Here is a 27,026-nt window from a genome sequence, read left to right as displayed (position 1 = left end):
CTTAATTTTTTCTTGTTCGAGGGCCTCTGTCTGAGGTACAATCTGTATTTACAGAGATTATTGGCTAAATCTTCCTTCATGTACACAGACCTTTAAAGCATCCTAAGTCACCAGCCTGGGTTTGTCTAGCCTTTCCTGTTTGTGCTTTTCTCAATCTTCCAGTTTAATTTTTACACCTGCCCAACCCCCTTAAAAGCCAGAAATGCAATCACAACATTCAAAATAAAAATTAAAATCTGAACAGCTGTTCAGTCTGCAGGAATAAATCCACTCTACTGGGTATGGCTTATCGTTATCTTATGTGTTTTTCTAGGGAGTGCCACTTTCTCATGTTTACCCAAGACAAAAAAATATGCAGAAAAATGTAGAATATTACATTTCACTGATTTTTTTTTTTTTTTTGCATTTTAAAAGAATAAAGATTGACATCATAGGTTTATATAATGAAAAAAACAGGAAATGTAATTAACAATTACATCTTTAACAGGGTTATTTTTATTTACAGGGGAGTGTTGAAACTGGCATAGCTCCAGATAAAATGCACCACACATTGCCCTATGTAATACAAGCAAAGTAGCCTTTGGGAATAAGTGCTCTAACACTGCACTTTCTTTATTTAAATCTATGACAAACAGTTCTGAGCTGTTAAGCTGTTGTCTGAGTATAAGACTAATTTAGAAGCTATACTTTCTGTATAGGGCGGCACGGTGGTGCAGTGGTAGCGCTGCTGCCTCGCAGTAAGGAGACCTGGGTTCGCTGTGAGGAGTTTTCATGTTCTCCCCGTGTCTGTGTGGGTTTCCTCCAGGTGCTCCGGTTTCCTCCCACAGTCCAAAGACATGAAGATTAGGTGCATTGGTGATCCTAAATTGTCCCTAGTGTGTGTGTGTGTGTGTGTGTGTGTGTGTGTGTGTGCGCGCCCTGTGGTTGGCTGGCACTCTGCCCGGGGTTTGTTCCTGCCTTGTGCCCTCCAGCAGATTGGCTCCAGTAGACCCCCATGACCCTGTGTTAGGATATAGCGGGTTGGAAAATGACTGACTGACTGACTTTCTGTATACTGCTACATTATTAAGCATCATGATTATAAGGTAAGATGCTGTTAATTTGGTAAAAAATCAGACATAAGATTATGGTTATTATGTATTTTTTTTATTTTATTTTATAAATATGACCACCACGTAAATCCATCCATCCATCCATCCATTTTCCAACCCGCTGAATCCAAACACAGGGTCATGGGGGTCTGCTGGAGCCAATCCCAGCCAACACAGGGCACAAGGCAGGAACCAATCCCGGGCAGAGTGCCAACCCACCGCAGGACACACACAAACACACCCACACACCAAGCACACACTAGGGCCAATTTAGAATCGCCAATCCACCTAACCTGCATGTCTTTGGACTGTGGGAGGAAACCGGAGCACCCGGAGGAAACCCACGCAGACACGGGGAGAACATGCAAACTCCACGCAGGGAGGACCCGGGAATCGAACCCAGGTCCCCAGGTCTTCCAACTGCGAGGCAGCAGCGCTACCCACTGCGCCACCGTGCCGCCCACCACGTAAATCAAGGACCGTATATGAAGCAGCTATTGAAGAAGAACAAGTTCTCTGTATTGTTCCTAGGGATCTGTCCAAACATTTGTATTTGCAGATAATAGCTTAATTCAAGCATTTATTCTGGCTCACACATATGTAACTAAACTAATTCTTAACTACAAAAGAATTAGCAGATATGTTAAATTTAAACTCGCCAACATTCTCGCTACAGGCATTCCCCACTTGCAGTATAATATGAAATCGATGCAAGCTAGTATGTCTTAGTGATGTCATTGAGATCTTTAAGACTGAATAGAAGCCCATTGCCTTTGCATATGTAACACAGTCATACAGTGGTTTTAATAGATTACATGTATTCACTGATAATTATATTAATTTCTGTCTACAAATGTAGTTACTTAAATTATTATGTGAAAAAAATGTGCTCCTGTTACTGCATTGGCATCTCTACTCTAAACAGCATTGCAGAAGCTGACTAAAATTTTTTAAAATCTTTTTAGATTTGATTTAAGTTTTTGTTTATTATTTTTCTGTGTTTAATTTATATATTTTTGGGGTTTTTATGCTTATAATAAAGAGAGAGGACAAAGAAAAGTGATTTGTAACACCATGGTAGGAAACTCTACACTCTTGTGTTTCCTGCTTTTGCCTGTTAGTGTTAGGAGGTGTTGTGGATTGATAGCTAGCAGAACTGTTTGCATCTACTGTTGGACTCTTCATATCCTCCTTTAACATTCGAATTAGAATGCTTATTTATTAGTTGTATGTGAAGAAACAAATTAGTTCAAACTAATGTGTACAGTGATCCCTCCTCGATTGCGGGGGTTGCGTTCCAGACCCCCCGCGAAAGGTGAAAATCCACAAAGTAAAAGCCATATGTTTATATGGTTATTTTTATATATTTTAAGCCCTTATAAACTCTCCCACACTCATAAACATTTCCTGCACAGTTATACAGCATAAACCGCTTTGTCCACTTACAACTCGTTTCGCGCCCTGGTTAAAGGACACTGCGGCTGTAGATCTCATATTCTTTTCATCCTTCTTAATATAACGAACCGTGGACTCATTGATGCCGTAATGGCGTCCTAAAGCAGCGTAGCTGTTCCCTTCCTTCAACATATCCAAATAGGGCTGGGCGATTTGGCCTAAAATCAAAATCTCGATTAATTGAACATTTTAACTCGATTACGATTAATGAACGATTATTTTATTTATTTTTTTTTTTTTTTTTTGCCCTCATAGTTCACTGACAAGTTTTGTACAGTAAATATGCTCACATATTACAAATGAGAGATTTTTGAATGAAGGGTGCATTACTTGATTTTAAAATAATTGAAGGAAACACACTATCTACTAGCTGTGATTATTTATTGAACATCAATGTTGAACAACTGAAATTAAAGCACACATTGCCTAAAACGAACAGTCACTTTGTTCTTATAAAAAAAGTAAAAATAAATAACTTGCACTTTTGGAAACAAAATAAATTATTTTCAATGTTTTTCTTATTAAAAGTAGAAAATAAGCAGTATCTCTTCTAAATAAAATAACTCTTATATATCCTGTAAATAATATTTTAAACAGTGCATTTCTTGCATCTTCTGTAAACAAATATTTTAATGTGCAATGTATCAATGTAAACAACAGATTGTTGTAATGAAAATAGAGCTCTCTAAACACTGTTGCATGAGGTGATCTTAGCGATCTTGTCATGTCACTATATGAACATGAATTTACTCTAAGTTCTTACTAAGAAACACGAGAATGTTAACCTTTTCAGGTTTCAGGCAGGACCTGAGGCATGTAACAATGTTTCCGGCCGAACTGAAAACCCGCTCTGATGGGGAGCTAGTAGCTGGTATGCAGAGATACTTTTTTGCAACCTTACTTAGAGTGGGAAAGTGTACATGATGCTTCCTCCACCAGTCCAGTGGATTTGCCTCACTATCCAGCATGGGGGACACCAAATAGCTGCTCATCTCTGCTTCTAGCGATTGCTGAAGTGACAGAGTGGGTGTAGCTGAACTTGCAGAAGGTGTTGCCTCACTCCCTTTAAAAAAGCTTCCTAATGACCTTTTTTGCTACTGCTGATGAAGTTGTTGGTTCTGCAGTCTCTGTAATCTGACTTTCTCTGCAGACTTCAGCTTCTGACATCTTCTCCATCTCTGTTTTCACTTTCTCCTGAATGGTGGGGACATTGTGAGCAGAAATGTAGGTAGCTTTAAATCTGGGATCAACAAAACTGGCTGTGTCCAGTAGCTCTTCTGTGATAGGATCTGAGTACTTCTCCTTAAGGTACCTGAGGATGGTGGTTTTGATAGTTTTAGTCAGCTCCACATCATCTTCCTCCTCAGCAAGCACTCGTGAATTGAGGATGTGCAGTACAGGCTTTACAAATGAAATGGTCACATACTCTTCCCCTGATAGGGCGTCGGTGAACTCCATCAAGGGGGAAAGAGCCTTGCTGACAGCCTCTAAGACATCAGGTCAGCCCACGATGGAACAAGGTGCCTGGATTTTTTGTCTTCAGAAAGGACCTGTGTAATAGCTTTCCTTTGTTCGAGGACTCTTGCAATCATCATTTGCATCGATCCCCATCTGGTAACGCATGCTGTTTTTAGCTTGTGTTGTGGCAGGTTCAGTTCTTGTTGCACCTTCATTAATGCCTTCTTTTTTTTCCAGCTATAGGAAAAAGCACTGACTATGTTTTTGCACACCCTCACTGCACGTGTCACACGTTGATCTTTCAATTCATTTTCTGAAACACACAAAATTAATAATTTTTTTTATTATTATTGACAATATTTTATTTATACCTGAAGCTTTAACAGTACCAAAATTAATGAGCCTCTTATATTTCTTAAATAATATCAGATTAACAACACAATGATTTTTACTTTAATGATGTAGCGTTCTGTTACATTATAATGTGAACTTAACATTGTAACACTGTAATATCAAGCATATTGTAACATTTATAAAGGTGCTTTATGAACAAATTTAGCGTAGCCAGAATATAGTAAACGCCAGATATGCCCAATTTGATAACATCCCAATGCTATTATATTTAATTAAGCTGACGTGTACTTACCAATTGCAAGGTGTAGTTGGTGTCCAAAACACTGCTGCCGTAACCATCCATTAAGCGCAGCAGCTTTGACAACATTAGCACCGTTGTCTGTCGTAATGGCTGAAAGTTTTTCTTCCGTGAGGTCCCATTCAGAAAGCATATCTTTCAGACCTTGCGCAATCATATCTGCCGTGTGATCAGCTGGAAAATATGCCGTCTCAAGGCATCTCTGGCGCAGCTTCCAATCGTCGTCAATGTAGTGCAAAGTAAGGCTCAAGAATGGGTCCATCGTCCTACTTGACCAGAGATCAGATGTGGCTGCAAAGTGTTGAACATTTTTCAGTTCAGCAGCTACATTTTTACAACATGTCTTGTACATGTCTGGCAGCGCAGTTTTAGAAAAATGTGATCACTATGGCACAGTGTATCTTCTGTCGAGAGTTTTAACGAGGTGTTTAAACCCACTTCGGACCACTGTAGCCAAGGGAGTCATATCATTTGCGATGTAATAACAAATAGTGTCAGTTATTTCTTTCCATCTTCTTGAACTCTTCTCATACTGTGTGGCATTTGTGAACGCTTGTGTTATCGACATCTGCTTTGCGGAGGCACTTGTTGCTGGGCGCTTGTCAGTCTCTTTTTGTTTTTTTTTTTGAGCCATGCACTGTTCATATTCAGTAATGTGATTGTGCTTCAAGTGTTGAAACAAATTGGTGGTGTTACCTTTGGGCGTCGAAACTGTTTTTCTACAGTGTCTGCATCTGACTTCATTTTGTTCGATGTCATCCTTACTGAAGCCAAAATGTGTCCAAATGACGGAGACTGCGTTTTTCTTTGGTACAAGCTGCTCTTGTTGTGTCAGTGTTTAAGCTCTCCATGCTCAAAATGTCGGCGGAATAACGTAACGGAGTGGGGTCACGTGACTCCACATGCGGTAGTGTTTTTAAAGGGAAAGTAATCGAAATAATCGACTTGGAAAAATTTGATCGATTATAGGTTCTGAATGTCGATTTCGATTACTTTTCAATTAAACGCCCAGCCCTATATCCAAAACTTTTACCTTTTCGGCAGTCGTTAGCATCTTCTGTTGGCGCTTGGGCATGAAAGAAATAAAAAGACCCATTGTCCGCAGAAATCCGCGAACAAGCAAAAAATCCGTGATATATATTTAGATATGCTTACATATAAAATCCGCGATAGAGTGAAGCCGTGAAAATCGAAGCGTGATATAGCGAGGGATTACTGTAGTTAAACACTCCTGGCTCAAGAAAGAAAAGACAAGAGACCATTTTGGAACTAAATAACAGGAAAGCCTGAGACTTTCTTTAGATTTCTAAGGAATTTGTAGTTTCTGTTGTTGCCATAGTTATTACAAATTATTAAGCTTTTTATTTAAATATTGTTAAATATTTTCATCTATGTGAAACAAATGATCCTTTGGTGCAACAAAGATTGAAGTGATTGGAAGCTCTGTTCTTGTACCATACTACCAATAAAAGTGAAAGTAATGTTCTGTGGTTTTTCACAATGCAACAATTTGTGAACAATTTTTTTGCAACAATGCAAAATCCACTTAATCAGATCTACAGTTGTTGCTATCTTGTCATGAACCTTTAGTCATAGTGCTTTTCACACCTCACCGGGCGGACTGACTAGAATTTCATCTTTTAAGATCTGTCTAGTCTCATCATGATTTGCAATTCCAGAAAAATAATATTCTGTTGGATGGGGTTATTTGTCTGAATTAGTTTAAAGAGCAAGCATATTGCCCCCATTGATCTCATTTATGGTATAGGTTGTTATCTGCTTTATTTTTCTCATCTTTTGACACAAGCTACAAAGAACATGAAATGAGCCATAGGAGCAACAAAGGTATGCTGACCTTTCAGGACTACACTTTTATCCAAAGATTCCTACACCAGTCTTTGCCTCAGAATGAAAAATAATAAACTTCCTGTTGCATCGGTGTCTGCATTTAAACTGTTAATAGTTGTTGCAATCACGCTGATACCTTAACTAAGTCTTCTACTTCTCAGTGTCTTGTAGGACTCTTTACTTCACTGTCACTATCATCAAGTTATTCCTCCTGATACTAAAACAAGACCTCAGCCTGCATGGTAGAGTGTAATATTGTCTTTTGGCCAGTATTTTCATGCCCTTCTTTGCGAAGAGTAAGAGATACAAAAATGATCAGTTTTTGAGTCTAGTATTGTTTTAAAACAATCAAATTGAAATTTCCTGTTCTGCTATGTGTTTAACGTAGTTTGTTCATGTGTGCTATTGCTGTAAGGTTTAGCAGTTTACTTTTATTGCATTGTAGTTGCAAATATATACTCAATGAAATGCAATATAAAAAATAAAATTAATTCCATACTAGAGAACAGTTGTCCCAGCAGACTACTGAGATGAAATTTAACTAGGCAAATATGTAGTCTTTAAAAAGGCTGGAGTAAAAAATTCTAGAAGACCTGACTAAGTGAAGCATCAAAACCAAAACACATAACAGAAGCCATAGACACATTACTTAAAAGCAGTGGTCCTAAAACTGTCTTGTTTCACTTTCACCTAACTAAATGTTTTTGTTTACTTGGTCTTTGATCCAGTGCATAGAAAAAACAGTGCAGCATTCTTCCAACTTAGAGTGACAAGATAATGCCACTAATTACACTTGCATGACCAGCAAAGATTTCATTGCCATAAACAACATTGCTACAACCATCTGAAGCACCACAAATGGTGGAGAAAAAATATCCAAAGTGACTTTTGAATTACATCATCATCATAACAATAAAATAAATTAATAATAATAAAAACTTGTAATGATCAAATAAATCAGTAATAATAAAAACTTGTATTAACATTCCAATTGAATGTAGGAAGTAAAAATGTTGTATTTGAGTACACAACAGAAGGTTTGGAATTTGAAAATACACTTTGTGAGAAGGTTCTAGTTGTAATGTTTTTTTTTTGGTTTCTGTACATGATCTGAATATGGTGATTAGGAGTACAGGCAGTCCCCGGGTTTTACGTACAAGATAGGGACTCTAGGTTTGTACTTAAGTTGGATTTGTATGTAAGTCGGAACAGGTTACAGTCGGCCAACAATAACATTTATTAAAGTAATGTACCAAGTGCTCTGCCAATGAATGATGGAGTTTCACCTCTTTCTGACCTTTTCATTATTTCTACTTTATTTTCAATGGTGATGGTTTTTCTCTTCTTTACTGTAGCACCAGCACTTGCATCAGATTTGTGTTTCAGAGACATTCTTGAAGGGTGAAGACAAAAGGTTAAGATGAGCTCTTCTGTACAGCACTGTACATGCTATCACAGCAGATTAGGCACCAGTCGTCAACACGTCTGAAGTATAGGGTGGTCCAGATCTAATTATGCAATTTTCATTACGCTATAACTTATTCAGTTTATTACATAGAAAATCACCCAGAAAATTCCGGACCATTGAGAAGCGTGCGAACTGACGACACGAAGAATCGTCTTCGCGCCGAACTGGAATCGTCCCCGCATAAATCAAAGTCATCCAGACGATTTGGATCTGCATAATTAGATCTGGACCACCCTGTACTGACAAGAGACAACTTCCTGCTATGTGCGTAACAGTACAAGCAGGCTTGCTATTGAGAATGAATGGGGGCTGCGAGGGGCTGTTCATCACCAGCCCACATCTCAGTCATCTCCACTACAGTATGCTGCCTGTAGTGTCCGCCGCACCACCGCCCCCATTCAACACGCAGCCATCCGAGGCACACTACAATGCTACCCCCGCTTCCCCATTCACCCTCAATGGCCTCCGTTCAGCCACAACAGGGTCACCACTTGCAGCATTACCAGCCGCCCAACTAGAACGAACGGGGCAGCTATGTGTAGTGGGCAGGCAGTGAAACCGCTTGCCGCCGGGAGCCGCCTGACGGACACTACACTGCGCGAGCAGCGAAATCGACCCCCTCCAGCCTGCGTCCAGCCACCGCTTGCAGCGTCCCCGGGCCGAAGATGACGGAGCGGCAGTTACTAGGCGGATGCATCGCAGCTGTGGACCCGTTCTTAGGTCGGATGTCCGTAACCTGGGGACTAACTCTATTAACAAGTTATTAGTAAAATAAGACTTGTAGTGCCCCGAGATTATTGTGGGGACGGTGACCAGGAGATGAAAATGAAGCCAAAAGACATGGTCAAAATGAGTAATAATGAGTCAAAACCAGGGAGACAGTCACAACTAAGTGACCAATGCCAAAGGAAAAAAATAAAAGCAATTGTCAAATCTAGAAAGAAGTTATAACCAAAGTTAACAGTCCAAATTCTAGGGCCTGCTTAAGTAAGAAACTAATTCCTGCTAAAGATTGCACAGAAGTAGCATCTTCTGAGGGATAAAGGATATGCAGAGGGCAGTTACCCTTGCTTCCCCACAGGGTTTCTTTGACTGCACAGCCTTCTCACTAAAGCATCAGGCTTGATCCTGCGTACACTCTCTACGCCAGCTTCTCTTCTTTCCATTCCTTCCCTTCACTCTCAATCACAGCCTTTCTTTATTGCCAGCAAGTGTAGGTGCCAAACAAACTATGGAACCCTGATAAGAGAGAGTTGCATTAACAACTTGTGAACACATTAAACGCAATTAGCAAATTCCATTATCTCACACACGTACTCTCACTGGGTCTGTGCTGCCTCACTACTTTTATTGTTAAATAAAAAACAAACAAGCACTGCCGCAGATCCTTTACTCACTTCACCACAATTTATCACAGCTAGAACCTATAATTTCTAAAAGGAGTGGTGGTAGTGTGGCCGTGCAAAAGGTGGAGCTGAGTGAGAAAGAGCTCATCTGTCATCACCAAGAAGTGCTCCCTTTGCGGTGTTTAGTGGCAGGCCCTGTGCTTAACATAGGATTTCTGTTATCTCATGGCATAAATGGAGTTGCTTCTGAGGGCCTTTCTAATGCAGACATTGCAGTCCGTGGCTGGCCACTAGCAGTTACCACAATGCAAACTGGGGCAGATCATGATGTGATTCCATGACAAAATAATAGGAACAATTAGGAATTTTGGTTAAATTTCTTTTAGTGAAGGTCTGATGAAAGGTTTTATGTGAGGCAAATTTGTTCAAATGATGCAAAAACTTGTATACAGTAATCCCTCCTCGATCGCGGGGGTTGCGTTCCAGAACCCCCTGTGAAAGGTGAAAATCCGCAAAGTAGAAACCATATGTTTATATGGTTATTTTTATATTGTCATGCGTGGGTCACAGATTTGCACAGAAACACAGGAGGTTGTAGAGAGACAGGAACTTTATTCAAACACTGCAAACAAACATTTGTCTCTTTTTCAAAAGTTTAAACTGTGCTCCATGACAAGACAGAGATAACAGTTCTGTCTCACAATTAAAAGAATGCAAACATATCTTCCTCTTCAAAGGAGTGCGTGTCAGGAGCAGAGAATGTCAGAGAGAGAGAAAAAAGCAAACAATCAAAAATCAATAGGGCTGTTTGGCTTTTAAGTATGCGAAGCAACGCCGTATAAAGCAGCTGCAAGGAAGAGAGCAATGTGAAAGTAGTCTTTCAGCATTTTTTAGAGGAGCGTCCGTATCCTCTAGGCCAGTGTGCGAACAGTCCCCCCTGCTCACACCCCCTCCGTCAGTAGCAGAGAATGTCAGAGAGAGTGAGAGAGACAGAGAAAAACAAACAATCAAAAATCAATACGTGCCGTTCAAGCTTTGAAGTATGCGAAGCACCGTGCGGGAAGCATGTCGCTTGACAAAGCCGGAAGGGAGCAATGTGAAGATAATCTTTCAGCATTTTTAGACGAGCGTCTGTATCGTCTAGGGATGCGAACAGTCCCCCTGCTCACACCCCTTCCGTCAGGAGCAGAGAATGTCAGAGCAAGAGAGAGAGAAAAGTAAACAATCAAAAATCAATACGTGCTGTTTGATCTTTTAAGTATGCAAAGCACCGTGCAGGAAGCATATCGCTTGACAAAGCAGCCATATGTAAGCCCAGCAAGGATGGCAGCAATGTGAAGGTAATCTTTCCTCGTTTTTTGAGGAGCAACCGTATCCTCTAGGGGTGCGAACAGCCCCCGTGCTCACAATATATTTGAGGAGTTTTATTTAATACGTAATACGCGCTCTGGTTGGGTAGCTTCTCAGCCATCTGCCAATAGCGTCCTTTGTTATTTAAATATGCTTACATATAAAATCCGCAATAGAGTGAAGCCGCGAAAGTCGAAGCGCAATATAGCGAGGGATTACTGTATTGTCTGTATACATCTTTGTAAAGGTCACAATATCAGGCATATTAGACATGTTAATTATCTTGCTCTTTGAAGGCAATTCAAGGTAGCATCTCATCCTTCAAGTGTCTCCTGTACCATATTGTAAGCAAGTGCTGAACTACTGATTTCCTGTTTAGTCAGTGGAAATCAAACTATTTCATAGATCAAAGTATACTTTGAGAAATTAGTGCTGGAGTTGCCGTCCATTATCATCCAAGTTGGTACAAGTAATTTCTTTCTGGTTTATTCCATAGTGTCCTAATACTTAGTCATGGCCGAAATTATCAGTACCCCTGGAATTTTCCTTGAAAATGCACCATTTCTCCCAGAAAATTGTTGCAATCACAAATGTTTTGGTATACACGTGTTTATTTCCTTTATGTGCATTGGAACAACACAAAAAAACAGAGAAAGAAAGCCAAATCTGACATCATTTCACACAAAACTCAAAAACCGGGCTGGACAAAATTATTGGCACCCTCCACTTAATATTTGGTTGCACGCCCTTTGGAAAAAATAACTGAAATCAAGCGCTTCTTATAACCATCAACAAGCTTGTTACACCTCTCAACTGGAATTTCTGACCACTCTTCTTTTGCAAACTGCTCAAGGTTTCTCAGATTTGAAGGGCGCCTTCTCCCAACAACAATTTTGAGATCTCTCCATAAGTGTTCAATTGGATTTAGATCCGGACTCATTTCTGGCCACTTCAGAACTCTCCAGCGCTTTGTCTTCAACCATTTCTGAGTGCTTTTAGAGGTATGTTTGGGGTCATTGTCCTGCTGGATCACCCATGACCTTTGACGCAGACCCAGCTTTCTGACACTGGGCCTTACATTGCGCCCCTATATCTTTTGGTAGTCTTCAGATTTCATGATGCCTTGCACACAGTCAAGGCATCCAGTGCCAGAGGCAGCAAAACATCCCCAAAACATCTTAGAACCTCCACCATGTTTGACTGTAGGTACTGTGTTCTTTTCTTCGTAGGCCTCATTCCGTTTTCTGTAAACAGTAGAATGATGAGCTTTACCACAAGACGTTCGCCCAGAAGGATTTTGGCTTCCTCAAGTACATTTTGGCAAACTCCAGTCTGGCTTTTTTATGTTTCTGTGTCAGCAGTGAGGTCCTCCTGGCTCTCCTGCCATAGCGTTTCATTTCGTTCAGATGTCGACGGATAGTTCGAGCTGACACTGTTGCACCCTGAGTCTGCAGAACAGCTTGAATATGTTTTGAAGTTGATTGGGGTTGTTTATCCACCATTTGGACTATCCTTCGTTGCAGTCTTTTATCAATTTTTCTCTTCCGTCCACGTCCAAGGAGATTAGCTACAGTGCCATGTGTTGTGAACTTCTTGATTATGTTGCGCACAGTGGACAAAGGAACATGAAGATCTCTGGAGATGGACTTGTAACCTTGAGATTGTTGATATTTTTCCACAATTTTTGTTCTCAAGTCCTCAGTCAATTCTCTGCTCTTCTTTCTGTTCTCCATGCTTAGTGTGGCACACTCAGACACACAACAGAAAGGCTGAGTCAACTTTTCTCCATTTTAACTGGCTTCAGGTGTGAATGCTATATTGCCAGAACCTGTTTCTTGCTACAGGTGAGTTCAAACGAGCATCATATGCTTGAAATAAAACGATTTACCCACAATTTTGAAAGGGTGCCAATAATTTTGTCCGGCCCATTTTTGGAGTTCTTTGTGACATGATGTCAGATTTGGCTTTTTTTCTCTGTTTTTTTGTGTTGTTCCAATGCACATAAAGGAAATAAACATGTATATACAAAAACATTTGGAACTTTCTGGGAGAAATGGTGCATTTTCTGGGAAAATTCCAGAGGTGCCGATAATTTTGGCCATGACCGTATACTCTCACACTATTAGAAGATCTAAAATGTAGTGTCATGCCTCCCTTTTATTCTTGGCTTATTGGTATTCCAAACAAATGAAGTGAAAGTTGCGTCAATTTTTTTTTTTTAAATAAAATACTGTTATTTTGGAATCCACTGAAAAATAAACCAAATTTTTGGGAGAATATTCATATAAACAACAATACTTCCATCTAAAGTAAGATGAAGAGATGAACAATTAAAAAAAAAATTCTAGAATGCATTCCAAACGGGTTGCAAAAGTACAATTTAAATCGTTCTTTAAATTTTCTGTACTTTTTATTTCTAGATACTGAATGTAAAGTGCCATGAGACTGTTAAAGAATACAGATAAAGGTGATGTACAGGACTAATTAAAGGAAAAAGCATTTAGCTGGTTAAATTTAAATTTATCTTTATTAATTTTATCTTTCTATTGAAATTATTAGCGCTCCTCATCTACATGTAGTAAAAGTGGAAGTGATGAGAATGGATTAGTAACTTAAAGCACCATGACCTCTAAGTAGAGTTATTTTTTTGTTTAAATCCATCCCTTACAATTACCTAATATCTGACTGTTTAAGCAAGTAGGTGGTAAAGGGTTTCATTGCAATGACAGTAAAATTGGTGACAAATCATGCTGCTGTCTTGTTCTACAGTTTCTCTAATACTATGAGTATTGCATCAAAGGGTTTTTCTGCCTTCACGAATAGAAAGACATCAGCTAGGGTATATATTATGTTAAACATGTGGAATATTTTACATTGTCTATCTTTTAACAGACTGAGTTTGAACCTGCAAAATAATACAGGGCGGAACAAAAAAAAAGAAAACTAACCCCAGCAACAGTAAGGAGCCCTTCTCTAGTTTCAACAGTAGCAAATATAGTAAGGTGAAGCTAGTCTATGTGCACGTTTTGCTTCATTTTTTAACTTCTGTTATCTGTGTTGTTGTGGAGAAGGACATGCCATATTCATCTGATCAGTGTGTTATGATTATGGAGCTGTATGTTGCTGTACAAACTTCTTTCAGTTTAACATGAGGGATTGAAGGAACAATATTCTGTTGCTCCTAAGAAGAATTCCAGCAATTGGTGAAAAAGTGGTCGGCTACTGGTTCTATGAGCAATGTGTGGAGACAAAGAAACCCTTATGTTGGAACCATGATGCTGTCGTTGACATTGTAGTTTGTATTAAAGTCATCATAATTTCTTGCAGCAATTACTGTGACAGACTTGTGTCACAAAGACAGTCAGGAGTAAGTTGGCAAAATGGTAGTAGCTTATTGATACATAAGAGACTTTATAGGGCTAAAATTCTAGAATGTTAACAAATCAATACTTCTCATGCTGTTAGTACCATTAGCAGTTCATACTAATATAGGACAGTATTAAAATTTATTTTGAATAAATAATATGTTTAAAATGATGAGTATGGATTTAAGTGCATTCTTAGTTTATTTTACAGCAATTGGAAAAAAATACTTTAAAGTTTTAAGATAAAGTCACCTTCTATTTTAAAATGATACTAGCCAACCCGCGGCGTAACATACGCCGCATAATTATGTATTGATGGGTGAACACTTGCTGAATAACACAGTTGTCCAAATGGGGTGGGTTTGTGGATACCAGTGTGAGTGAATGAAAAGATGGACCTCTGGAGAGAGCAACATACAATTGTCTGTGACTGAAAGCGGGATCGTCTGTGACAATGGAGGCCACGCTGGTGAAAGTTACTTCCCAGCCCCCCCCCCCCCTCCCTCTCTCTCTCAGCAGCACGCGAGCCTCCCCAGCCCACCCCTCTCTCAGCAGCACACGAGCCTCCCCAGCCCCCACCTCTCTCAGCAGCACGTGAGCCTCCCCAGCCCCCCTCTCTCTCTCTCTCTCTCTCTCAGCAGCACTCGAGCCTCCCCAGCCCCCCCCTCTCTCTCTCAGCAGCACGCGAGCCCCCTCCCTCTCTCTCAGCAGCACGTGAGCCTCCCCAGCCCCCCCTCTCTCTCTCAGCAGCACGCGAGCCTCCCCAGCCCCCCCCTCTCTCTCTCTCTCTCAGCAGCATGCAGCCACCCCAGCCCCCCCTCTCTCTCAGCAGCACGCGAGCCCCCTCTCTCAGCAGCACGCAAGCCTCCCCAGCCCCCCCTCTCTCTCTCAGCAGCACGTGAGCCGCCCCCAGCCCCCCCCCCCTCTCTCTCTCAGCAGCACGGGAACCTCCCCAGCCCCCCCTCTCTCTCAGCAGCACGGGAACCTCCCCAGCCCCCCCTCTCTCTCATCAGCACACGAGCCTCCCCAGCCCCCCCCCCTCTCTCGGCAGCATGCAGCCTCCCCAGCCCCCCCTCTCTCTCAGCAGCACGCAGCCTCCCCAGCCCCCCCCCTCTCTCTCTCTCTCTCAGCAGCACGCGAGACCCCTCCCCCTCTCTCAGCAGCACTCGAGCCTCCACAGCCCCTCCCTCTCTCTCTCAGCAGCACCCGAGCCTCCCCAGCCCCCCTCCCTCTCTCTCTCTCAGCAGCACACAAGCCTCCCCAGCACCCCCCTCTCCCTCTCTCTCTCAGCAGCACGTGAGCCTCCCCAGCCCCCCTCCCTCTCTCTCTCAGCAGCACGCGAGCCCCCTCCCCCTCTGTCTCTCAGAAGCACACCGAGCCCTCTCTCTCTCTCAGCAGCACGCGAGCCCCCACCCCCTCTGTCTCTCTGCTTCGGGCATTTCTCCCCTGTGCAGTGTGTGAGCGAGTGAGGAGAGAGAGAAAGCTGGTACGTTACAGTGAGCGAGACCAGGCTCGAAGGCAATGTGTTCCTGTGGTATAGCGGGTCCATAGCTCCCCTTCCAAAGGCCATTTTTAATCAGGCGACTGACAGTAGTGGAGTCAGGCACAGAGAAGGTCAGCTGCAGAGAGAGCGTATCGACTGTTGCAGGGCCTGAAGCAGGTGAGACGCTAATGAAAAAGAGGCACAGGGCTTATTGGTTTTTAAAGACTGCTTCCTTCATTGTGTTTTAACTTCAGTTTTAAAGGATTGCGCGGCTCTCTCTTGCGCTGCCTGTGTGTGCCTCTGTCTCTCTCTGGCGTTGCCTCTCTGTGTGTGTGTGTGCGCGCCCCTCTGTCTCTCTGGCGCTGACTGTGTGTGCGCGGCTCTGTCTATCGCGCTGCCTGTGTGTGCCTCTGTCTCTCTCTGGCACTGCCTCTGTGTGAACCAAGGTTCCACTGAGGTTGACTAATGAAAAGTCAACGTGGCTCAGAGCTGCAACTGTACTGTGGCACAGACAAACAGAAATGACGGCATGTTTCCCTTGGCTTCGCGTCCGAGTTGGTGGGCGTGGCTCTGTGATTCTTTCGTCGTATCCAATGGTCTAAGAGTTGGTAGGCGTGGCTCCTTCCTGCGTGCGCCATTGGCGTCTTACTTGTCGGCGGTTTAGTGAATCCACGCCCCTTCCGGCGTGCTTTCCATGGTCGGCTACTTGTCTTCTGGCTTAGTGAATTATATATATAGATATTTGTATTGTAATGTTAAAGGGTTTGTTTTACTTTAACTGGAATCTGCAAGTAGGAAGCCCCCAAAGCAGAGGTGTGGCACATTCTTAATACTTGTACAGAAAGTGCTAAAGTTGGAAAATTTTAAATTGTACTTATTAATAAAGAATGAATCGATATTCTTTATCTATATCTTGCAAGAGGCAACAAATGTATATTTTACTAGCAAGTGTTACAAAGGAAAGGAGCGTTCTCTGCACTATATTTATACAACTCATTGATTAGATCACAATTCCAAGGAATTCATTACATGATCAGAAAACTTTTAACATGATTGGTTCCAGCCGGTTTCTAACGAGACATGACAAATGTTGATACCTTAAATAACCACAATTAACCCCATCCAAAAGGTTGATTGACAGTCCTGTTAGCTTAGGAGTATGTGGCTTTTTAGGAGTGTTAAAAGTACACTCCATGCACAGAATGCATTTTCATTTTCGTTCTGAACCATATGTTTCCTAAGTCTGCCGTCAACAGGAAACCTATGCTGAGCATAACAACAGAACAGTGATTATGCATTAAATAGCTGTTTTTTCTTAAGGTTTATATTTTTTTTTTCTATAAAATAACTAAAAATGTCCTTATCATAGTGAATAATAAAATAACACCTTAAGCCTTCAGGCATAAGCTCAGAAGATAAAAATATGAAACTCAAGCACAAACCCAGCAGATAATAAAGTTGGGCTCCTTTCAAAACGTTCCTGGTCATCTGCTAAGTGCAATTCGAACCAAGGTGCAAACTGAACTCTTACAATACTGTATTTCAACATGATGTGCTTGGCTGTACAGCAACTGAGAGGAAATCTCTGCAGGGGGTATTCACGGCAGAGAAAATCTTTGGCTGCTCTCTGTTCTCCCTTGAAGATATCTCTAGTGCCTAATTCCTCAGCAGAGCCAGGAAAATCAGTAAAGACCCTTCCCATCCTGGCCACACATTGTTCACACTACTGCCTTCCGGCAGGCGGTACAAGAATATTAAAAGTAGAACCAAAAGATTTGCAGATATTTTAAAAATTCTAGAACTGTTGTATTTTTTTCTTTTTTCCCAATATGTACTATGATTGCTTTAGTGGATAATAATTTCTGCCCCTTATTTATTTATGTATGATATTTATTTGTTATAGGATGTGTGCTTTTTATAGTATTTGTTTGTCCCTGATTGTTGTACTTACATTATTTACAGAGTAGCTTTTATAATTTCATTGTACTGGTACAATAATAATAAAGGTTTTCCATTCTACTTAAAGATATCATTTAAATGTTAATAAATCGTACAGCATTTATTGCCAGGAATTAGCTTTTTAACACTGAGTCATTGATGGGTATGCCTTGTGTATTCAAAAATGCAACTTTAAAGTACAATTCTATCCAGCAGGCCCTTTTAGCTCCACAAGTGGACCAGGTACAGTGTTAGGAATGGCACTGTACAAAGGCTGATCTTCATAGAGTGCTACCTCAAAACCATAATGACAACAATAAAAAAAAACAATCAGAATATTAATATTTTTATACTTCGCTTTTACTAAAGAGAAATTCACCACAGTCTACAATAAGGCTCAGTCAGGAGACATGTAATGAAAGTTGTTCCAACTATTATCTTCTCTAGATACTGTACTGTCTTATCTTGCAGAGGTTTTAAGAATGAAAGGTTATGAGGAGCAGAAATTTGATTTTTACACAGATCAAAGTATGTAACGTTACTATTTTCAGATATACTTGGAAGTGTTTCGTTTTGGTTTTTATTTTCCTTTACATGTCCAAGTTTAATTGGAAACTATCCATTTTCAAACTGTAATAATTTGACTTTGAATATCAGCACAACAAAGGATAACCATTGTTATATACTCAGCAGACTTTATATATAAAAATGTATATTATGTTTTTTAATTGTTCTTGTTTTTTTCTCTCTCTCTCTCTCTCTACCCAACAGAGCATTTCACCCAACAGCAGCCAGTAAGAAGGTAAGATGTGGATAACTTTAGTAGCAATTATACAGAAGACCAACAGTGTGTGATGCATAAGTAACTAATAAATTCTGCTTTCTTTCCTATTACTATACATTTCTGACGTAATGGACCCTCAGAATCCAATAACCATTTATTTTTTGTTTTAACCTAGTTTGTGAAAGAACACAATAATTTTCTCTAGCAAGGAAAGTATCTTTCTTTTAACTTGGAGTAATGTGTCATTTTTTAATAACAGACTATACCTAAAAATCAAGAGTTGGTGTTTACCGTAATAATACTATAACAGCAAATGGTGATGAGCAAACTCAGTGGAGTTTGCTTCGTTGTTTGCTTAAAAAAAGTGCAGAATTTGGCAAAATGCATTGAAGTAAAGGGGAAGAAGTAACTGAACTACTTTTGAGCAGATTACAATGATGCAATGATCTTTTAAGTGTCTCTGAGTGATGGAGAAGCATCTGCCAACTAAGGTGGCCAGAAATGTGACCTGAGCTGTGAGGCATGAGTGCGGCACTGTGTCTCAAACAAAAGGCACAGTCAAATGACAGTCACAAACAAAATTCAACAAATGGCCACAAACTTGCAATAAGTAAAAAAAAATATATATATATATATTTATTTATAGTTGCACCCACAGAGTTCCAGTCTTAGGATCACTAATTGGCCGTGCCATGAAGTGGTGGTATGGAACTGACTCGTTCTAGCTGGCACTTCTTTTTTGTTTCCAGTCTATCTGTGTAGATGATGTGCACTTTTTTCTTCCATTAAAGGGATAGAATGCTTTTGAATCCACTTTAGTTTTGTGACATTGGGTTTTATACCAGAAAATGGCTATTACAGTAGAATTTTAACTTGTGTAAATTAAAATTGATAAAATTTAAGTTCACACACACACTGCCGGAAGAGCATAAAAAAGAAAAACACATTTTAATTACGTCTTTCTATTATAAAAGAAAATCCTGCGATGAGACATGATCTTGAAGAGAGAGAGAGAGACACTTCAGAGAGGCAGAGAGACTTTCACTTCCCGTGACACGGTCAAGTCACATCATACTGACATCCATTGGAAGCATGTTCCCATGAGACGGTGACCTAGCGAGTCACGCCCTACTTACAAACATTGTCAAACAAGATCATGGTCATCTAAAAAGCGAATAAGAAAGAGCAGCTCTAAAACAGTTGATAAGTTGAAGATGACATGACCACGACTAAGCGAAGAAGAAAGAGCAGCGCATCGAAAAAAGACCCAAAAGTGCTGGAGACAAAAGAATTCTCAACAAAATGCAAAAAAGAACAATAATAATCTGACTGAGCGAAGAAGAAAGAGAAGCTCAAACAAAATAAGTTAAACATCACACGTCCACAACTAAGCAAAGAAAAAAGAGCAGAGCGTCGAAAAGAGACCCAAAAGCAAAGGGAGTCAGAAATAAAAGACAAAGTAGAACTTCATAAACGACAAAGCGAAGAAGAAAGAGCAAGAGCAGCGCGTTGAAAACAGATCGAAAAGCAATGGATAGAAAAGAATGCAAACAAGAATACTAATAACCTATGTTCAACATCGCAGACTAAGGACAGTAATAATCAACCCGGAACAAGTGGAATTGGAAACCTTGCAGGTCCAGTTGGGGTCAGAAATAAAAGACAAAGAGTACAAGACACAGTAGAAATTCAGAAAAACATTCAAAAATGGTGGCGCCATACACATGCAGAGCAAGTTCAAAAATATGACAGTACTAAAATTCGAAATTGTCAAAAAAGACAGTACAGATCGCATTTGCACTAACAAACGGAAAGTATTACTCAGTGAAATAACAGAACAGCAAACACTGATCGAATATATGGACATAGGTGATATGTTGGAAGTATGTAGATATTGTAAGGCTTTAAAGTTTAAGTCGGAGACTTTTAGATCAGCAAATTCGTGTTGCTATCAGGGAAAACTACTGCTACTTCCCAATGAAGAGGCATTTCCACTTGAATTAAAAGATGTGTTTTTTGGTGAACGGGAAATCCACAAACACTACAGGCAAAATATGCACGTCTACAATAATCTTTTCGCATTAGCGTCATTCAATGCAAAAAACATGGATTTACACAATAATGGACCATACGCGGGCGGCACGGTGGTGCAGTGGTAGCGCTGCTGCCTCACAGTAAGGAGACCTGGGTTCGCTTCCCGGGTCCTCCCTACGTGGAGTTTGCATGTTCTCCCCGTGTCTGCGTGGGTTTCCTCCAGGTGCTCCGGTTTCCTCCCACAGTCCAAAGACATGCAGGTTAGGTGCGTTGCCGATCCTAAATTATTAGTGTGTGCTTGGTATGTGTGTGTGTGTGTGTGTGTGTGTGTGTGTGTGTGTGTGTGTGTGTGTGCACCCTGCGGTGGGCTGGCGCCCTGCCTGGGGTTTGTTTCCTGCCTTGCGCCCTGTGTTGGCTGGGATTGGCTCCAGCAGACCCCCATGACCCTGTAGTTAGGATATAGCAGGTTGGATAATGGATGCATGGATGGATGGACCATACGCTATGAGAATCTGTGGTCCCGCAACAATTAAAGCTATGACAAGTTTAATTTAAAAAAAAACACAATTTGGTCAGGTGTATATTTATGATCACGGAGAAGTGCTGCAACAAAGAATCAAAAGAGTTAAACGATCCGACGTACTAGAAATTATGCAACCAATAATGGATGCAAATTCATACGTCCAAAAGTATCGCACTTTACACAACATTTATCTACAGAAAACACGAACAAAGAAATTGTGTTGGATTTCTATCTGAATCTGAAAGATCACAGTCGCATTTATAATAAACCAACATGTGACGAATTGTCAGCAATTCGCGTATTTGTAAAGGCAAAGCACGATTCGTAATTTCTGTCAAATACATTGCCACATTCAGCCACATGCCGACCCTTTTCCCTTTCCTTTGCTTTTCCCAGATGGCGAAACAGGATGGTTGTATAATATGAAACAAACACATTCAGAAAAACAAATAACACCCACACAATGTTTCGGGTCCAAATTAGCTATATGTTTCTATGTATTTATTACGTCTATCTCAACATTACATTATTAATGCGTATATAAAAGTTGCAGCTAATCGTCTCTTCTTTATTAAATTGAATCAAGCTAAACTTAGAACGGAACATATGTCTCATTGATCACGTTCAAAATTCAAATATCAATAGTTCAGGTAAATTCAAAATAGGTAAAGCAGTAATATTACCATCATCATATCAAAGTAGTCCAAGAGCATTGCAACAGTTATATCATGATGCAATGGCAATATCCAGAACTATCAGTTGGCCAGATTTATTTCTTACAATGACGTGTAATCCACAATGGCCAGAAATCCACTGCTTCTTGAGAACAATGGTACCAGCTACATTGGCTCTGGAGATTCCCACTTTTGTATAGATTGTTTTATCAGAAAGTCTTATTTTTATTGAATGAACTGGACACAGTGTTCGGGCAAAAAGGAGAACTTGATATGCCATTTGTATTAAAACGTTTATAGTTTCCCGTGAGAATAGCTTTTGCAATAACAATTAACAAATCACAAGGACAAACATTTGGAAAAGTCGGTTTATTTATAAGAGACAAAGAAATGATATTCACTCATGGCCAGTTATATGTTGCATTATCGCGCTGTAAGACCAAACAAGGAATCGAAATTCAATACGATCTTGAAGAAAAGTTCATTCCAAATATTGTTTTTACTGAAGTTTTAAAATAAAAAGTGAACATAATGCGTATGTAACAATTCCCATAAAAAAACACTTTAAATTGTATTTCTACAAGACCAAACCTGGTGGTTGGCGAGTGAAGCGAGCAGGGGGCGCAGGCCAATAGTGGCACAAAAAGATTCTCTCATGCCATTATTCTTTCTCCAAGTTATTACAGCACACGTCCTATAACCTCATTCAGTGTCACCTACCATAACATGAAAATTAGTGATGTACGTGCCTCTTATCAACAATACTCTTGGTTTGCATCTTCCCATTTTTAGATCTTTTCTTGCTAGCTATATTTATATAGCACTTTTCATGCAAATGTGCTTCACAATTTAAAACCAGAATGAAAATAAATAATAAATGAAAAGAAATTAAAATTGATAAATTATAATTGAACAGCAAAATGTAGCTCGTATATTAAACAGAAACTCAGTATTAAGAATAACTAACATAAGATAAAATAGGTAATTTAAATATTGGAAATACAAAAGTGTTTTACAAAGTTTTAAAAGTGTTTACAAACATGTTTTAAGATATAAATTAAAAACAAGTATCGACTCATAATTTGATGGTAAATATAAGGCTATTCCATAGTCTAGAGGGCTTAACAGAAAAAGTCCTATCTTAGCCTATACCTAGGAACAGCATGGTATTCTGATCTGAGTGATCTGTGGATCTCTTAGTATCTTTCTCCTCTGAAATATAATCTGTAACTAAACCTTGCAAACCCTTGTATGTAATTGATAGGATTTAAAATTAACATTAAGATTTGATTTCCAAGCAGCACAGGGAGGTAAACACAAGGTAGTAGGTTGTGTCTCTGTAAGCAGTGTAAAATCAGAATTCTGAACTAGATAAAGTCAAGGTTCAAAGATATTTATAATAAAACAAAGCTTTGCAATAACATAGGTGAGGATCTAAATTTAGCAGTATTTTTAAGCTGATAAAAACAACACTGTATCGGGTTTTTTTTCTTTCAAAGATTTAGATCTGAATTGAAAATGACTCCTAAGCTTCTAACTTGTGGCTTAAAGCTAGAAGCCAAAATCCCTAGCATGTGTTATTCATATGCAACTTTGGCTATACTGGACTTATAAAACCTCTGTTGTAACCTTGTATGCAGAGCCTGGGTCACCTTCAAAATAACATTACGGTACATTGGTATGTTGTATTTAAAGCTACTGATGTAAATTTATATTTGGAGACATTAATACATAAATGTACTGTGCATACTTGTATTGGCAAACCTCATTTTGTTGTACCTTGGGCAAGGCAAGGAATTGTAAAGGGATATTTCACTATATTCAGTACGATTTTCTGCAGTATGTTGGTTCCTAGGATAAAATGTTTCTCGTATATTGCTTTTGTAGAAGCTATTTTATTGGGAAGATTAAACAAAGTATTCATTAGTACTTTGTCTTGTTACAAAATTGTTTCCTCATTCATTCTTATCTGATAGCTTCTATTACAGACCAATTTAACATTTAGAGATATCTCAGACTTAATTTCAGCAATCTTAAAATGTAGTATACTTTTTTTAGTTATCAGAAATTCAGTGCAACATATCTCAAAATAATTTCCTTTACATTTTGTTGATATATTCTAAATTGTCCTTGTTTACATTTTATGATATCTGAAATTATTTTTAAGATATCTCAGAATCACTTCCTGTAAGATTTCCTTTTCTTTCAATGGGACTTGTCTATTTTAAAATTATCTCATAATGCATTTGCAAAATCTTCAGATTTTTGTAAGATATCTGAAAATGAACAGGAAGGTACTTTGAGATATCTAGAAATGCATTTACGATATCCTTAGTTATATTTCAGATAAATGAAAATGATATTATTTATCTTTGAATAACTTCCCATCATTTTAAGGTACTGGGCAATTTGAAGTTCTTAAAATCTATTTTAGAGGTGAAATTTTAATTAAATTAGCACTATTATCCCATCTTGAAGAACTGCCATGACCAAACTAACACCAGTATTGCTATTAGCATGATATACCGTAAATTAAACACGTGCCAATGTTAGTCAATATACATCTATCATGTTATCTGGTAATCCATATTTCTCTATATAGCAAGTCCATTCTCTTTTTTTTTTTTTTTTTTTTTTTTACAATCCTTTATCAAAGTATATGCTAAACTGCCCAGCATGTAAATTGTATTTTACACCATGGAAAAGTTGTATAAGGTCTCTAAAATCTTTAACGTAGAGAGTAAATGAAACATAGTGTACAATCTACTTGTATCATCCCTAGAGATTTTTATAGGTATCAGTTATTAATACATTATTCACTGTTGGTCCAGTACATTGTTCTGTTTGCAGTGTTTGCATTCCTAATATTGTCAGATTGTCAGCTTACCTGTTTACTTGGTTTGTCCCAGGTCCACTGCAGTAGCATACATCCTTATCAGATTTAATGGGCTCTGAGTGGTATAGCATTTTACCATCTAGCCATTTACTTATGTTTGCATTACTAAACACCATTGTTCCCTTTTCTGAGTTTTAGCCTTTATTTTTCATGGTTCTTCATACTTGTATCAGCTAAACAAGTCCAGCTGTGGTAAGTGGTAACCTTACTGAGGTGACTTTTTAATTTCTTGCATTTCTGCCTCCTGCTTCACATATTGTGCTTGCCATCCTGAAAATATGCATCATAGACATTACTGGATTTTCAGGAAGGATTTTAAAGTAAAGCACTAGAGACGTTTTACCATATCTACTCACTGTTTCTCAACATGACAGGAAATATAATCAAGATGTTTAATCTATAGGTTATAGTGAAAAAAGAGATAAAAGAACAGACTGCTATAATATGGTTCATGATGTTCATAGCCTAACTTTTGATTACCTCTTTATAAGTCTAATAGACTAAGACTACTTTCTGTATTTTGGCATTAGCTTTTAGAACACACGGAAGTGTCTACTTATTTTCCTACTAAATCTGAGACTTCCTCTTAACATTTAGTAAAGTCTGCTAATCTAAAAACATCTGTCTGATGCACAAACAGTGCTACCATTCCTTCATTTCAATTTTTATTAATAGTGAAACACTGCAAAAAATCTTTTCTTTGAAAAAAAAAACCAGTACACTTCTTTTATAAATACAATTTATATTTGTATCATGTTGTTATAAACGTTCACTTAAACTAAATACTATTAATAAGAAAGAATTCACAGAAGTGCACAAAATTCAAATTATTTATTGTAAGAATAAAGCTCTTTCTACTGAGCAATTTGTTGATATTTAGATTTAAAAATGAATGAACTTACATAAAGTGACACAAACTGCAGTGGGTCTGGGTCTGGCATTATCATTTCATTTGTTATGAATCTTCTAACTTGCATGGTGGTTTTAGTTTGCTGTATGTTTTGTGTGTATTTTGTTTCCTCATTCAGGACATGCATGCTGCTGTAGCTCCACAACCTAAGTACTCATTTGAATCCAGCATGTCTCTAAATAAGATGGCACGTCCCTTTGGTGAAGTCAGCTCATCGCCTGGGTCACTGACCAAGCCTGTCTCTTCAGCACCAAAATTCAACCCTGTCTCAAAGGTTCCAGGAAATGTACTCCAGCAACATAATGGGTAGGTTGCTAACAGTAAAGTTGTAACTGGTCAGACTGAGACTTTGCAGTACAGTAATCCCTCCTCCATCGCGGGGGTTGCGTTCCAGAGCCACCCGCGAAATAGGAAAATCCGCGAAGTAGAAACCATATGTTTATATGGTTATTTTTAGAATGTCATGCTTGGGTCACAGATTTGCGCAGAAACACAGGAGGTTGTAGAGACAGGAACGTTATTCAAACACTGCAAACAAACATTTGTCTCTTTTTCAAAAGTTTAAACTGTGCTCCATGACAAGACAGAGATGACAGTTCTGTCTCACAATTAAAAGAATGCAAACATATCTTCCTTTTCAAAGGAGTGCAAAGCAATCAGTCAAAAAAAAAATCAATAGGGCTTTTTGGCTTTTAAGTATGCGAAGCACCGCCAGTACAAAGCTGTTGAAGGCGGCAGCTCACACCCCCTCTGTCAGGAGCAGGAAGAGAGAGAGAGAGCCACAGAAAAACAAAGTCAAAAATCAATACGTGCCCTTTGAGCTTTTAAGTATGCGAAGCACCGGTGCAGCATGTCCTTCAGGAAGCAGCTGCACACAGCCCCCCTGCTCACACCCCCCTACGTCAGCGCAAGAGAGAGAGAGAGAGAAAGAAAGTAAGTTGGGTAGCTTCTCAGCCATCTGCCAATAGCGTCCCTTGTATGAAATCAACTGGGCAAACCAACTGAGGAAGCATGTACCAGAAATTAAAAGACCCATTGTCCGCAGAAACCCGCGAAGCAGCGAAAAATCCGCAATATATATTTAAATATGCTTACATATAAAATCCGCGATGGAGTGAAGCCGCGAAAGGCGAAGCGCGATATAGCGAGGGATCACTGTATACAGTTCATGTACCTTTGAACTCTGGAACCTCGGATTAAAACCCTTATAGCTATAGCTTATTTTTTTCAAATTGCATTTAACTTTAATTTAATTTGTAAAGAACTCTTCCATTTTATACACTCTGCTCAACAGATAGTACTTTATTTGTCCCAAACCAGAAATTTAGCTCAATAAAAAATAAATATTATAACAAGTAACGACTACCCCCATCAAACACACACCAGAATTTAAAAAAAAAAAGAAAACATCTGACACCGCCTATGATAAAAAAAAAGTGCTTATACAATACAACATACAGCAAAATAAGTACAGAATTGAAGTGTTAAATTAAAAGTCAAAAAACATGTAGGAAAAACACAAAACATAACTTGCAATATGTTTCTGCAAATATACAGTGCATCCAGAAAGTATTCACAGTGCATCAGTTTTTCCACATTTTGTTATATTACAGCCTTATTCCAAAATGGATTAAATTCATGTTTTTTCCTCAGAATTCTACACACAACACCCCATAATTACCACGTGAAAAAAGTTTACTTGAGGTCTTTGCAAATTTATTAAAAATAAAAAAACTGAGAAATCACATGTA

At 39.2% G+C, this 27,026-nt stretch overlaps 1 protein-coding gene across 3 annotated transcripts in view; it reads left to right on the top strand.

Moving 5' to 3' along the window:
- pdlim7 (PDZ and LIM domain 7) overlaps positions 1 to 27,026 on the top strand; it is a 265,260-nt gene that overhangs the window by 176,148 nt on the left and 62,086 nt on the right. For all 3 annotated transcript variants that reach the window (XM_051934153.1, XM_051934152.1, XM_051934154.1), the window contains exons 4-5: positions 18,226 to 18,256; positions 25,394 to 25,581. In XM_051934153.1, the coding sequence (XP_051790113.1) occupies positions 18,226 to 18,256; positions 25,394 to 25,581 (219 nt within the window). The remainder of the gene's footprint in view (positions 1 to 18,225; positions 18,257 to 25,393; positions 25,582 to 27,026) is intronic.

This window comes from Erpetoichthys calabaricus, chromosome 11, assembly GCF_900747795.2.
Source record: "Erpetoichthys calabaricus chromosome 11, fErpCal1.3, whole genome shotgun sequence".
NCBI lineage: Eukaryota > Metazoa > Chordata > Cladistia > Polypteriformes > Polypteridae > Erpetoichthys > Erpetoichthys calabaricus.
The sequence above is the reverse complement of the archived record's forward strand: the minus strand, read 5'-3'. Positions and strand labels throughout refer to the sequence as shown.